This window comes from Hyperolius riggenbachi, chromosome 1 (genome assembly GCF_040937935.1).
Source record: "Hyperolius riggenbachi isolate aHypRig1 chromosome 1, aHypRig1.pri, whole genome shotgun sequence".
Taxonomy (NCBI): Eukaryota; Metazoa; Chordata; class Amphibia; order Anura; family Hyperoliidae; genus Hyperolius; species Hyperolius riggenbachi.
Window position 1 is genome coordinate 620876525 of NC_090646.1, and position 14792 is coordinate 620891316.

The 14792-nt window shown below is 45.4% G+C and overlaps 1 protein-coding gene across 1 annotated transcript in view; it reads left to right on the forward strand.

The window, feature by feature from the left end:
* The first annotated feature begins 259 nt into the window (after window positions 1-259).
* The window catches only part of PTGER4 (prostaglandin E receptor 4), a 31441-nt gene continuing 16908 nt past the window's right edge, over window positions 260-14792 (forward strand). Inside the window, exon 1 of the mRNA XM_068250863.1 lies at window positions 260-1578. Coding sequence (XP_068106964.1) covers window positions 751-1578 — 828 coding nt within the window. The 5' untranslated portion in view covers window positions 260-750. The remainder of the gene's footprint in view (window positions 1579-14792) is intronic.

Here is a 14792-nt window from a genome sequence, read left to right on the forward strand (position 1 = left end):
TATGGCATCTGTACATTACACATGCCACAGACCAGGGCGTAATTACATAATGAGTGACGGAACACAATTTCAGAACAAGGCAGATATTTACACTGCTGCCTTCAGGAGTTCTTCCAAATGACAGTAGCACAGCATGAGAACTCAGCAGCACAGAGCTCTCTGCCCACATAAACCATCTCTGACACCCAGAGCACCAATCACAGCTTGCAGGGGGAGGAGAGCAGGGAAGCCTCACCCCTCTAGAGAAACTTCACCAGAGCAAACTCTAAACAGCAGCTCAGAAGTGTCTGCTCTGACATCAGAGAGAGCATGCAGGAGGCCAGCAAGGATGCCTAGAGTCAGTGCCTTTCTCTGCACTTCACTGTCTGCAGTCCTGGAGAGCACCACACACATCAGGGAGGTTCTGCCAGTCTGAGAAGTCCTGATCTCTTCATTACCCTTTGCCATTTCTGGGATTTACACCTGGCATAGACACACCTGCATGAAGAGTGGACCTGCAAGAAGACCCCCTGTCCAGCTCAAAGATCTGAAGACCACAATACAGCTCAAACATCATAAACCCTCCTTATCCAGATCAAGACTCTCATTCTTCTTACAAGTCCTCAAAGATCAGAAAGCCTCCTTTTTTATCCAGATCAAGAACTTTGTTCTACTTACAAGACCCCAAAGATCATAAACCACCCTTTATCCAGATCAAGACCCTCATTTTGCTTACTGATCTGAAGACCCCATCCAGCTCAAAGACCATAGATGTCCATGGCTCTGAACCTGAGCACGTTCAATGGCAGCGATCACTATGGGCAGGTGGTGGCCCCCAGCAGCGTGGGCAGGCCCCCCACCATCCCGGCGGTCATGTTCATTCTTGGAGTGGTGGGCAACCTGATCGCCATCATCGTGCTGTGCAAGTCCCGCAAGGAGCAGAAGGAGACCACCTTCTACACGCTGGTGTGTGGGCTGGCCGTCACCGATCTGCTTGGCACCTGCCTGGTGAGTCCGGTGACCATTGCCACGTACGTACAGAACCGCTGGCCGGGGGGCCATGCCCTGTGTGAGTACAGCTCCTTCATCCTGCTCTTCTTCAGTTTATCCGGGCTCAGCATCATCTGCGCCATGTCCATCGAGCGCTACCTGGCCATAAACCATGCCTACTTCTACAACCACTACGTGGACAAGAAGCTGGCCGGCCTCACCCTCTTCGCCATCTACGTTTCCAACATTCTGTTCTGCGCCCTGCCCAGCATGGGGCTGGGGAAGAGCACGCTGCAGTACCCGCAGACCTGGTGCTTCATCGACTGGAGGACCAACGTGTCCAGCCACGCCGCCTACTCCTACATGTACGCCGGCTTCAGCTCCTTCCTCATCCTGGCCACCGTGCTGTGCAACGTGCTGGTGTGCGCCGCGCTCATCCGCATGCACCGCCAGTTCGTGCGCCGCACCTCCCTGGGCACCGCCGACACCCGCATCTCGGACTTTCGACGCCGCCGCAGCTTCAGGAGGATGGCCGGAGCGGAGATCCAGATGGTCATCCTGCTCATCGCTACCTCTGTGGTGGTGCTGATGTGCTCCATCCCTCTAGTGGTGAGTCCGGGGAACAGTAGCCCCATCTCTGCTTTCTGTAGTTAGTGTGTGCTTCTTTTACTTTTTGGGACTAGAGGCAATATAGGTACCAGCATGCCAGAACTGCCTATTTCAATGTAGAAGTGCAGGTTCCTGCAAGCCAGGGCTACCTACTCTAGTATAGATGTATTTCAACAGTGCAGGTTCCTGCATGCCAGGGCTGTCTATTCTAGTAAAGGTATTACAGGTACCTGCATGCCAAGGCTGCCCATTCCAGTAGAGCTATTGCAGGTTCCAGCAAGCCAGGGCTACCTACTCTTGTATAGAAGTGTTTTAACAGTGCAGGTTCCTGCACTCCAAGGCTGTCTACTCTAGAAAAGGTATTGCTGGACTTCAGCTTGCCTATTGTAGAGGGCATTGTGGGACTGCAGGTTCCAGCATGCCAGGCTACCTATCTAAGTGTTGAAACACTCAACATCTACAGTACCTTATCCACCTGTAGATGTAATTGTAGAACTAAAGGTCCATGCGTGCCAAGACTGCCTATTTCAATGTCAAAGTATTGTAGAAGTGCAGGTTCCTGCTTGCCGAGTTTGCCTATTCCAGTAGAGGTATTGCCGGTGCCAGCTTTACAGGGCTACCTACTCTAGTGCAGAGGTATTGCAGGACTGCAGGTTCCAGCATGCCAGGGCTACATATACTCTTCCATTCTGTAAAAATCTGATCAAATGTTCTCATTTGAGGAAAATATTATACCGTTTATGGGAACTTTCAAAGTGCAGGTTTCTGCATGCCAAAGCTGCCTATTCTAGTAGAGGTATTGCAGGTTCCAGCAAGCCAGGCTGCCTACTCTTGTGCAGAGGTATTGCAGGACTGCATGTCTCAGCATGCTAGGGCTGCCTACTCTAGTGTGGAGATACTGAACATATCAAAGCACCTGATCCACTTGTAGATGTCATTGTAGAGGTTCCAGTGTGCCAGGACAGACAATTCATACACAACTACCTAGTATGTGAGGGGTGGCTATGCCAGGGTAGAGGTACTGGGTCATTACTCCGTATGCTAGGGCACCTTATTCCATTGTCAGGGGGGCTGACTATCCTGGCATAGAAATACTCAGTACTCAAAGTGCCCGGACAAGGTATGCCAGTGCAGTAGTACATGGGCACAACATATCCCAGCATGCCAGGGCAGGACATCAGGATAGCTGACTAGCAAGTTCATTACTACAAGCTAGTGAAATGAAGGCTGAGAATAAAACTGCTACATATTTGCATATGGCAGAATATTGCTGTGTAAAAGTATAGGAGGACTACATGTCCCAGCATGCAATGACAGGGCAGTGACAGCAGAAACATTGCAAAGCGCAGAGCTAAGCACTGGACATGCACCCTCATTTTACATACTCTTGCATGAGCTTGATGGTGTAATTACTGTTATTTGAATTAGTACTATTATTATTATTTTTTAGTATTTATATAGCGCCGACATCTTCCGCAGCGCTGTACAGAGTACATTATCTCATCACTAACTGTCCCTCAGAGGAGCTCACAATCTAATTCCTGCTGTAGTCATATGTCTGTGTATGTATCGCCATCTAAAGCCAATTTAGGGGGAAGCCAATTAACGTATCTGTATGTTTTGGGGGTGTGGGAAGAAACCGGAGTGCCCAGAGGAAACCCTGCAAACAGGGGGAGAACATACAAACTCCTTGCAGATAGTTCCCAAGCTGGGATTCAAACCAGGGTCCCAGCGCTGCAAGGCAAGAGTGCTAACCACTACGCCACCGTGCTGTAGCAGTTTTCGCCATTATCCTCATCATACGCAGCGTACATCCCATGTGTAGTTGTGTTGTAATAATGTGATTGGAAATCTATGGAAGAGCTATGACCCTCCAGCATGTCTTGACTGTATGTATGCAAAGTAACTGAAAGAATCCATTACAGACAGGCGAAATCTATTTCTTTACTTGTAATTGAGCAGATCGCTTTAAAGGGAACCTGAAGTGAGAAGTATATGGACAGCTGTGTGCTTGACACATGGTCCTCATGTTGCTCCCCTTTGCAATGCTGATCCGTTCATTAATATTGAAATTGGGTGGTGCTGTGCTGTCGACCAAATATGGCACATAAGTGGCAAAGTCAAACTGCGCTGTCTATGCACAGTCTGGTGTCCCTGCGGATCACACACCGTAGTAGACATTGCTGTGTACAGCAGAAAACGATTAAGATAAAATGAGGCAAGATAGCAGTTTCGGCCCACTGCTGATGATCACTTGGCTTTTTTAGTAAGAATTGGTGGGGGGGTTGCATCCACCACGCCCCTAAAATCTCTCCAGCCCCTAGGCAACTGCCTAGTTTTGCCTTGTGGATGATGTGGCTTTGCTGTAGAGTACCTGGCTGAGGCATGCTGTGAAGTGTTGCTACAGAGAAGCTAGGGCAGCACAAAGTACCTATCACAGCGCTATGTTACACGGGTGCAGTCTCTACAATCTTTATTTAAAAAATCTGAAACTTTATTAACTCCAGTATAGCTTGTGTAGCAAACATTCTAATTGTGCCTCCGATGCTTTAGAATCTATGTATTCAACCCTCTCTGCTGTTGAGAGTGCTTACACTCTAATGGTAGCCATACATCCAGTGATGATGGGCAGATTCGACCAAGAGACAAATCTCTCTCTGATCGAATCTGATTACAGAGAGATCTGTTGGCTGCTCATACACCAGCAGACTGATTCCCCATCAATTTCAGCATGAAATCTATCGGGGATCGGCCGAGCTGCTGTCCTAATATATAAATGTGTATGTACTGCGTGCATTTATACGTTACCTGTCGTGTGTCACAGTGCTCGTCCGTCTTCAGAATCCGCTGCTCTTCCATCGCCGCATACATGCTGCCGGCGTGCTTTGCGCTGGTGGCATGTATGGGGCTAACGTAATAGTGGGAATTCGGAAGCCGCGACACGGGACAGGTAATGCATAAATGCACACATTGCACACACATTTATACATTCTGGGAACAGCGCGGGGGGTTTGTCGCTCGATATTGCTTGCCATTACTGCCTTGCACCTAACCGGCCTCATGTCCGACCGATAAATGCAACCAATTTCTGCCTGAAATCTGTCACATTATCGGTCAGGCATGCACTTGGCGGCAGCAATTTTCTGTCATTTCTAACAATCGAATTGGATGGTCGATTGGCTGCCAAGTCGCTGGATGCATGGCTACCTTTAGGGTGCCCACTAATGATACAATCTTGATTGTACAATCTCACCATCACTACGCCTCTTGATAAAGTGCAGCACTAACACAATGTGAAGTGTATACTAATCACTGCCTGCTATACCTCCGCACATGCTGCATGCTCTGCACTCTGCATCCGCCCTGCCCGTCTGATCATTGTAAATTCTCACCTATGCTACAGTTCACACTACATGCCGACAGACGTCACTGCTCACACCACCAGCCCTTATCAGCATTTCTGCACTGCTATGCCAGCCACACACTGACAGACAGATCTGTAATAGATATCCAAGTGTATCATGGGGGGTTGAATGAAGCAAATGTGCAGATGTGGTCAGATGTTTGCTGCACGTGGCAGGGTGTTTAATTAAAGTCATCCCACTGAAACATCAGAGTTTCGCTGTATGTGTTTATATCAGCGATCATCTTCACTGTTAAAGGGAATCTGAAGTGAAAATAAACTTATTAGATAATGATTTGTATGTGTAATACAGCTAAGAAATAGAACATTAGTACCACAGATTGTTTCCAGGACAGGAAGAGTTAAGAAACTTCAGTTGTTATCCATGCAAAAGAGCTCCTTTGAGCTCTCCGACTTATTAAGAAATAGTGAAAGACAACTTCAGATAAGATTTTACTGCAGAAAAAGGTCAAAGGTTCATTAGCTCTGCTCTGTTTCATAGTTTAAAATGCAGAGTGTAGTTTGTAAACTGCAAATATTAGAGAATGATGCAAAGTTATAAAAAAGCTATATAACTGAAAATAAAAATATGAGACTCTTTTCTTTCCTACTAATGTTCTAATAATCATCTGTACTACACATATAATTCATTATATCACAAGTTTTTTTCCGCTTCAGTGTCACTCAGTGAAACAGAGAAAAATGCACCCTGTTTATTCAGAATCCAGCAGCCATTCTGGAACTTTACCAACAGACAGTGGTGTTAAGGGCAAGTGCAAAGAAAACTGGCAAAAGTGGAGCAGTTGCCCAGGGCAACCAGTCCGAATCTTTGTTTCCTTGAATAGCTGAATGACGATCGGTTGCTTGGCGACTTTGCCAGTTTGGCTCCAGTTTTCCTCACACCTGTCTGTAGATCCAGAATGGCAGTTTGTTTTCCTGATGACAGCGGAGGCCCCCCAGTGTTTTGTCACACAGCGAGGTCACATTTTACAACATCTCCCGTTGTTTTTCCTGGCCATAATGAGTAATCGCACAGGGCAGGAGGCAGAGCGGTTACAATTACTTTACATCACAATCGTCATCCTCAGACTGGAGTTTTAACATTTTTCGGTTAACCAAGAAACCCAAAGAATAATCATTTACTCCTTTAAGGATATTTGAGCACATTCTAGTGAGAAAAACACGGGTGAGACACACACTGCCTTCTCATACGTCTCTGGAACTGGCTTGTAACTGTTAGTTTACCAGATGCAGATATTGCAGCAGTGAGGCTGTGGGGAGTCTATATTATTTACATTAAAATTTACATTAAAATTGTTACGCAATTTTTAATAAAATCAAGATGTGCACATTCAGTCCCCTACTCACAAATGACTCGAGTTACAACGTTTCGGAGATACAAACAAACTTGCCTTCATGTACAATATATACAATACTGGTTAGTTATTGCATATTATTGTTGTTAAAGCGGATGTGAAGTCAGAACTTCCTCTCTGCTCTAAAAGATATGCAACAGCATATTTAAAAGAAAAACACTTGTTTGTTACAGCTGATAAATATCCTACAATAATTCTGCATTGTGTCTACTTCCTGCTTTCATGGAAGCAGACATAGGGTTAACATCCTGTATTTACAAATTAGCAGCTCTGCCGAGATTCCGGAGCTTACACAGCTGAGAGATCAAATTACAACTTGTGATTAGACACAGATGAGGGGGAATTAGACAGGTTAAACTCTCTAAATACATACAGGGTGCACTTCTCTATGTTTTCCTTCTGTCCTGTGCAAGAGTTCAGGTCCACTTTAAATGTCACATTATACTATAAACTGTTATAAGTAGTTTAAAACACTTTAAAAGTACATTGGAAACAACCAAAAAATATAGTTTATGTTATATGTCCAAATTCAAAGTTGTCCAAAAATAAATCGTTTATTCACGTTTCACCATGTGTAACGCAAGACTCGACTTACAAACAAATTCAACTTACAAACAATGTGGCATAACGGAACTTTTTAGTATGTAGGGGCCCCCGGGTATCTTTTTCAACACAGCTATACACAAGTATGTAAATAGGGGTTAGATTCACATAACATCGATAATATTACTGAGCACACGCAGCGCACCCCAATATCACCCTTACTAATGCCAGTTAGTACCACGAGTTACACTATTAGCAGGACTCAGGGAATTGTTGCCATAGTAACGAGTCACACTAATAGCGTAACTTGCGGTGCTTACAGGCGTTAGCAAGGGTAATATTACCCTGCCCTGCGTGTGCGCGGTCATATTACTGCGGTTTTGTGAATCAGCCCCTATGTAACAGTAACTTTGTCAGCAGATTTCCTTCCTTTTGGGATTCATTAAAGGAGAACTGTAGTGAGAGGTATATGGAGGCTGCCATATTGATTTCCTTTTAAGCAATACCAGTTCCCTGGCAGTCCTGCTGAGCTATCTGCCTGCAGAATCAAACCAGAAACAAGCATGCAGCTAATCTTGTCAGATCTGACAAAAATGTCAGAAACACCTGATATGCTGCATGCTTGTTCGGGGTCTAGGGCTGAAAGTATTAGAGGCAGAGGATCTGCCGGTTAGCCAGGCAACTGGTATTGCTTAAAAGGAAATCAATATGGCAGCCTCCATATCACTCTCACTACAGTTCTCCTTTAAGGCTGTGCAGGCTTTTGAAGTATCCGTCGTGCCTACGGGGCACTCAGTGATGCAATTGTGGGCTCTGATCACTAAAAATGTGGGGTAAAGTGTAACCGTTTTGTTTTCTCATGTTGCACCAGCTTGGAATTGCTGACATTCACATTGTATATCCAGTCACAGGCATCTAGCAGGGAAATCTAACGGCACTTTATTAAACGGCTAGCCAATTTGATCAGATTAATGGAATCAATCCATTTTTCAAAACGATTCAATCAATCTGATCGTATCGGTTAGCAGGTGTTCATCTATTACTGGTTCAACCGTTCGTTTCCCGTCGTTCAGAACATTGATCAGAAACGATCGATCATCTGCGAGATTGGATCGTTAATGGATGCATTTTCCCTTCCGTTGGTTAGGTCCAAAAGATCGTTTTTGACCGATCACAGCGATTGTATCAGACGGCCAATAGTTCAGTGAATTGAATCGTTAATGGGCACCTTAAAAGCGGACCTGAATTCAGAACTTCCTCTCTGCTCTAAAAGATACGCAGCAGCATAATAACCTTTAAAGAAAAACATTTCTTTGTTGCAGCTGATAGGAATCCTGCCATAAATTCTCAATGTGTCTACTTCCTGCTTTCATGGAAGCAGTCATAGGGTTAACATGCTGTGTTTACAAATTAGCTGCTCTGCCCTGGCAGAGGAGATTCCTCAGCTTAGAGATCAAATTACAGTTGTGATTAGTCACAGATGTGGGGGAATTAGGCTAAACACTCTAAATACATACAGAGTGCATTTCTCTCTGTTCTTCTTCTGTCCTGTGCAAGAGTTCAGGTCCACCTTAACATGAGGATGAGGAATGTGTCTGAGGGATGTTCTGCAAGATCTTCCACTTTACAGCAATTTTCAGCTCACGAGAAAGAAGAAAATCTATTCAAATGACCAACACCGCCCATGTGAATTGAGACAGGTACTCTTTAGCATGCAGAACTGTACAATTGTCTGCAGAATGGTCACATTCCATAGTGTCTGTACAGCCACAGCAGCAGCCTGTGCCCTCAGTGCGCAGGGAATGCTCGAAGCACGAGAGGGTAGAATAAATAATAAATACCTGTTTACAGAGCTGATTATACCCTGTGGCACTGTCCTGCCCATTCACTTGGCTTTCTAAGCAGCCCTGAGGCTGAACTGCAGGCACAAATTAAGCAGAAGCAGGACAGAGCCCAGTGACATGTCATTGCTGCCCCGGCAGAAGAAGTCAAGCTGGCTCCGCTGTTGGGTAATCAGCAGAAGCCTGTTATGTTAATGTGATTGTACAACTAATTTCCCTGTTCTGCCAGTTTGCCAAGATAATAGGAGCTCCACCTCGCAGACATGAGCGGAGGTGTGGGCGAGTTCGGGATTGCCCTGCGTTGGCGCTGGGAGAATGTCTGCAGTTCCTCAGGCAAGAGGGCTTAGAAAATAAGATTATCTACTCTTTGCCCTTTTATGGTACATCAACGGTTAAACATATATGGGCCTATTTATAAGTCAGCAAAAATATTGTCACTTTTCCGTAAAGTCTAAGGATCACCCTCTTTATAAAAGTGGTAATCAGATAATGATCACATTTTATAAAGGTTTAAGGTGACCACACACGATACAATAATCTGATGTTACGACAAATCGATAAAAAAACTGATTTCCCTAAAAATCAAAAGCTTTTTTTTAATTAGAGCAAGAATTTCCATTGAATTTCCTTTTTTTTAGATAAAAGTCGATCGGGAGTAGTGGATTTTTCTGATCAATTTTTATGAAAATTACAAACTGATGTCACCTGTAAGGGATCTGGAGCTGATCCACTTGGGCGACATCGCTGGACTGAGCTGCACACACGTGTGCTAGATGTGTAGCTGACAACGTGCTGTGTTGCTATAAGGGGTGGCAGGAGGACGAATGGCAGCACGTGCGTGACATCACACAGCGGGCAGGGGAGCAGCACGAACAATGGGATCGGCGTCGCTGGGGTTGTGTAGGTCCGTCCAGCGGATCGGTTGTGGGTCCCCGGCTGCCGTACACACGTCAATGTACAGTATAGATATAGAAAATGTTTTTGATGCTGAAACCAGAATAATTACCATAAATGTGGATATCCTGAATAATTTACTGCATTCTACTATATGTCACTACATTGCCTCTTCAAGGAATCTGAACTATGGTAAAAGAATGTCATATTTTACTCCCTTCAGTCCTTTGCCTCCAGTATCTCATATGAGTACCTTTATATCCCCCCATGTGTGTAGGATCTACAACTATTTATACGTAATCACTTGTCCTGCTTGTTTTTTGTTTTTTACTGATATGCTAGAAATACTGTTTGCATTCCCCTAGTTCTACCCCAACCCTCTAGGGGTCACTGTTGGGAGATAGGAGGTGAGCTGTCTAGTCAGCATAAAAGAAAGTTAATCCCCAAACAGCAGCCTCTGGTGGTCGGAGAAAACAGGAGCAAGCATGTTGTTGTTTACTGTTCCCCGTGGCTAAAATCTGTATGACAATCACACACATGTTTGCTTTCATAAACATGATTAAGGGGAAAAGTCCTCATTGGTTTAAAATGTTCCTGCAGTGAATGTTATTTATATTGTTTATTGATTTTTATAACTGGCGTATGCGATGGCACTGATTGTAATGGAGATGGAATTAGTCTCCACATTTCTTGCTGCAGGAATGTACAGGCATAAGTGAGTGTACCACACCAGCACAATGCCCTCATTCATGCCCGGTATTGCCTTTGGTTGCCTGAGAATTCCATTGTTATGAGTCTGATCTGACTCTGCAGAATTCCCAGCCAGACTGTTTTGGTTTTTCTTTGTTATAGCGATATGTGTGCTGCGTGGCCGTTACCATGTGAAGTACAGGGGAGATCAATGGAGTATCACTAATTTGCTCTCCATTTCCTATGCCCCTCACATGTCATTCCAATCCTTTTCGCATGTGTAATTTCAACACTTCTCAAGGGCTTCTCAAATTTTCTAAACCTCCCTTCCTTCTCCTCTTAACCCACATGCACACTCTCAACAAAAGTCTTTTAAATGCATAATTATCAAACAACTTGAAGAATTTGGACAACTTTTGTCAAGACCACAAGGCGTTATCACTGATAAGAGACGACCAATGACTGATATGACGCAGCTCAGGACAATCCAACAGTTTGAAAGACTTTTGTTGAGTGTGTGTATGAGCCTTTAGGCTTGCCTCCACCTTTGTCATATTCAAACAAGATTTAAAGAGAACCCGAGGCAATCCTGAAGCAAAAAAAAATAAAAAATGAGATACTTACCTAAGAAGAGCTTTTGGGTCCTTCATAGGTGTCTTACACCTTCCTCCAGACCAGCACCACTGCCCAGGACCTTCTAGAGCAGAGCTTCCCAACCATGTCCTCAAGAACCACTAACAGTGCATGTTTTGTGAAAATCCACAGAGGTAGTTAATCAGCTCTGCTGAGACACTAATTACCTCACCTGTGAATGTTTGTGGTTTTCTGCAAAACATGAACTGTTGGAATACCTGAGGATAGGGTTGGGAAGCCCTGATCTAGAGGTCGGCATCTGCGCTCCTCTTCAAGAACAAGCTTGGGTGTGCTGCACCTACCCTAGTGGATGAGCAGCTCCGGCTCAATCAGGCGCTGTACGGCCGCACTCATGCATGGTCAGGAGTGCGACCATTTAACATATCCAACAAGCTCTTGTCATATATTTGGGAGTGGGCATGAACAGTGGGGGGGGGGGGGGGGGGGAGGACACGGGAAGCTTCTGCAGGATCCAGAGGCTTCCCTTTTCTTAGGTAAGTATTTGTTTGTTGGGGTTTCAGGTACTCTTTAAAATCCAATCTTTTCCTCCTAGTCCAAATCCTTCATCTCTAATGAATCAATTGCCCTACCTATTATAATTTATATATGCATCCTCTTAAAGGATACCTGAGGTGACATGTGACATGATGAGATAGACATGGGTATATACAGTGCCTAGCACACAAATAACTAGGCTGTGTTCCTTTTCTTATTTCTGTGCCTGAAAGACTTGAAAACCAGGTATGCAAGTGACAGTTTCTGTCCGGGTCGGAAACTGGTTGGACATAGCATAACCCTTACTGATAAAAAATTATAGCAGAAACTGGCTTTTGAGAGCAGGATAGAGATAAAATGGGTCACAAGTTCATATATTATAGCTCTGGCATACCTCAACAATGAAACAGTAAAAACGTATAAAGTAGATTTAAACATAAAATAAAACTGTGGGATTTTTCAAAAAGTCATTTCTAGGTGTAGGAGGATAGATACAATTGTTTATCTCATCAGCTTATTTTCACCTCCCTGTTTCCTTTAAGCTATGTACACACCCTGCCATCTATCCCATTAAATTGTTGCTAAGCTATTTTGAAAGGACAAAAAGGAGGAACTTCCACTTGACACTGACAAACTTACTCCTCACCTTCTTAGCAAAAATACCGGCCTGCATTCAGTTCTCCAGAGAATAGCTCAGAAACAAAGACTTGTTCTAGCTGGAAGCTACTTTACATGCTATGTTTTATTATCCCTTTTCTGTTGCTCAGATTTGCTGCGGGGGTCCTTTTAATGTTTGTTTTGGAGGCTAATTTGTTATGTGGAGATGAGGTCTGTTTAAGGCACCATGGTATGACAACTATAGAAGAATTCTTAGTACCGTGAGTTAACACAGTTGATGAGTTAAATTACCTTTAAGTGCTGTAATCAGAGTCATTAGCCCGGTTATCCCGCTCTATTCTGCAGTGCGCTAAACAGATAGCGTGTTGTGGCATGCCAGTAAGTAGGGCACTTCTCGAGCTTCTTTGCTAGTTATCATCAGTCTGCTTATTAGTTTAATGGAACTACCTTTTGGTTTCACAGTAGAACGTTGACCACATTTTCAGCCATACGCCGTTTCCACCCATAGCTGAGTAGCTATTTGTATTTTTACATGTCTACGTTAGTCAGGAACGATCATTAAAAGAAAACATATTGCACAAACAGGATGTGGTTCTTATCACGGGTGGCTAAATATTAATCAAGTTACTTTAATAAAAAAAAAGGAAATAAAGGCCCTTATCGTTCTACCGCTTACCATCTCAAATATCCTTCTATGTGGCGCACCATACAAGTGTCCAGTCATGACTGAGCTCTGCTGCTCAACTCGGCCACCTCTATCGCTCGCTCCTCTGATACTGCTCCTCTCTCAGTCCCACATCTAGTTCTGGCTGCCAATTACCATGTTTCCCCAAAAATAAGACATTAATGTCATATTCATTTTTGCTTCAAAAGTTTTGCTAGGTCTTATTTTCAGGGGAAGTCTTATATTTCTATGAACACGCAAGTTCCTGTGCTGTGTGTCCTCCTACCTTCCCCACTGTGCCACCTCTTCCTGTGCTGAATCCACCTGTTGTGCTGCTGTGTCCCTCTTGTACCTTTAGCGTCCTCCTGGTGTCTCCCTCTGTAACCGTGTCTTCCTCTATCTCCTGTCCTTCTGTATCCCTTGTTCCCATGTCCTCCTGGTGTCCTCGGATGTCTCCCTGTATCCTGCTCTTACCCCGAGCTCCATGCCGTGTTGTCTCCCGTGATCGCCGATATCCCCCTCCATCCTCCTCTTACCCCGAGCTCCATGCCGTGTTGTCTCCCGTGATCGCCGATATCCCCCTCCATCCTCTTCTTACCCCCAGCTCCATGCCGTGTTGTCTCCCGTGATCGCCAATATCCCCCTCCATCCTCTTCTTACCCCTAGCTCCATGCCGTGCTGTCCCCCGTGATCGCAGATATCCCCCTCCATCCTCTTCTTACCCCCAGCTCCATGCCGTGCTGTCCTCGTTGATCTCCAATATCCCCCTGGATCCTCTTCTTACTCCAAGCTCCATGCCGTGTTGTCTCCCGTGATCGCCGATATCCCCCTCCATCCTCTTCTTACCCCCAGCTCCATGCCGTGCTGTCCTCGTTGATCTCCAATATCCCCCTGGATCCTCTTCTTACTCCAAGCTCCATACCGTGCTGTCCCCCGTGATCGCCGATATCCCCCTCCATCCTCTTCTTTCCCCCAGCTTCATGCCGTGTTGCCTCCCGTGATCGCCAATATCCCCCTCCATCCTCTTCTTACCCCCAGCTCCATGCCGTGCTGTCCCCCGTGATCTCCGATATCCCCCTCCTTCCTCGTCTTACCCCTAGCTCCATGCCGTGTTGTCTCCCGTGATCGCCAATATCCCCCTGAATCCTCTTCTTACCCATAGCTCCATGCCTTTGTGTCCCTAAGCCTCAGCCTATGGGGAAGAAGTAAGGCAACTTGTGTTTCTAATGGAGCTGATGGTGTGCAGTGGTCGTCCCAAAGATGGAAGCTAATTTACCATTAGCCTCATTCCAAATCAGTAAGGATTTCCAAAAATGTGAAAATCAGGCTTATTGCTCATCATTGCTAAATAAGTTTCCCAGGGGTATGACAGTAGCCCCTTTGACCCCTTTGACCGCAGTTTTAGGGGCATACGTATTGTTCAGCGTTAATTACTATTTCTCCTCCAAGTCATAGCAACTTGGAGAAATAAGCAATTCGGGGGCTGGCGATCGGCAGATCACCGAATAACCTGTGCACTGGACGCGGACTATGGCATTACTGCTATAGCCGTGCCGTCATCTGGCGCCCTGCACCTAGATGACCGTGTTTCTCTGGGGGGGAGGGGGCGGTAGTCTTGTATATAATTAATGAAGAGCAGTAGTGGTTCATTATATATTACCTGCTCCCGATGGCAGGACAAATCCTCTACACTCCACCATAGCTGTGCTGTGCAGCCAATCGCCTTGCGGCTCCAGTCTCTGCATGTCATGTGACATGCATCAAGATTGGATCCGCGGTGCGGCAGTGTGCTGGAGTTAAGGGGATCTGCACTCCGCCAGGAGTAGGTTATATATAACGCTCTACTGTCGTTCTGCGTTACGTACAGGGCCAGCTGATCTCTGCGGGGGGGTGGGGGATGCAGGGCAGTATTTGGCAGGTACGCCCCTAACTCTTCCCATGCAGTTCAGGGGTCCTTGGCTTGAATCCCACCAGGAACTTTTATCTACTAATTAAAATGTGAAAAGGTTATCAGAGCCCATCCCTCAGCCTGTTCCGCGCTGACCGCTCCATGACTT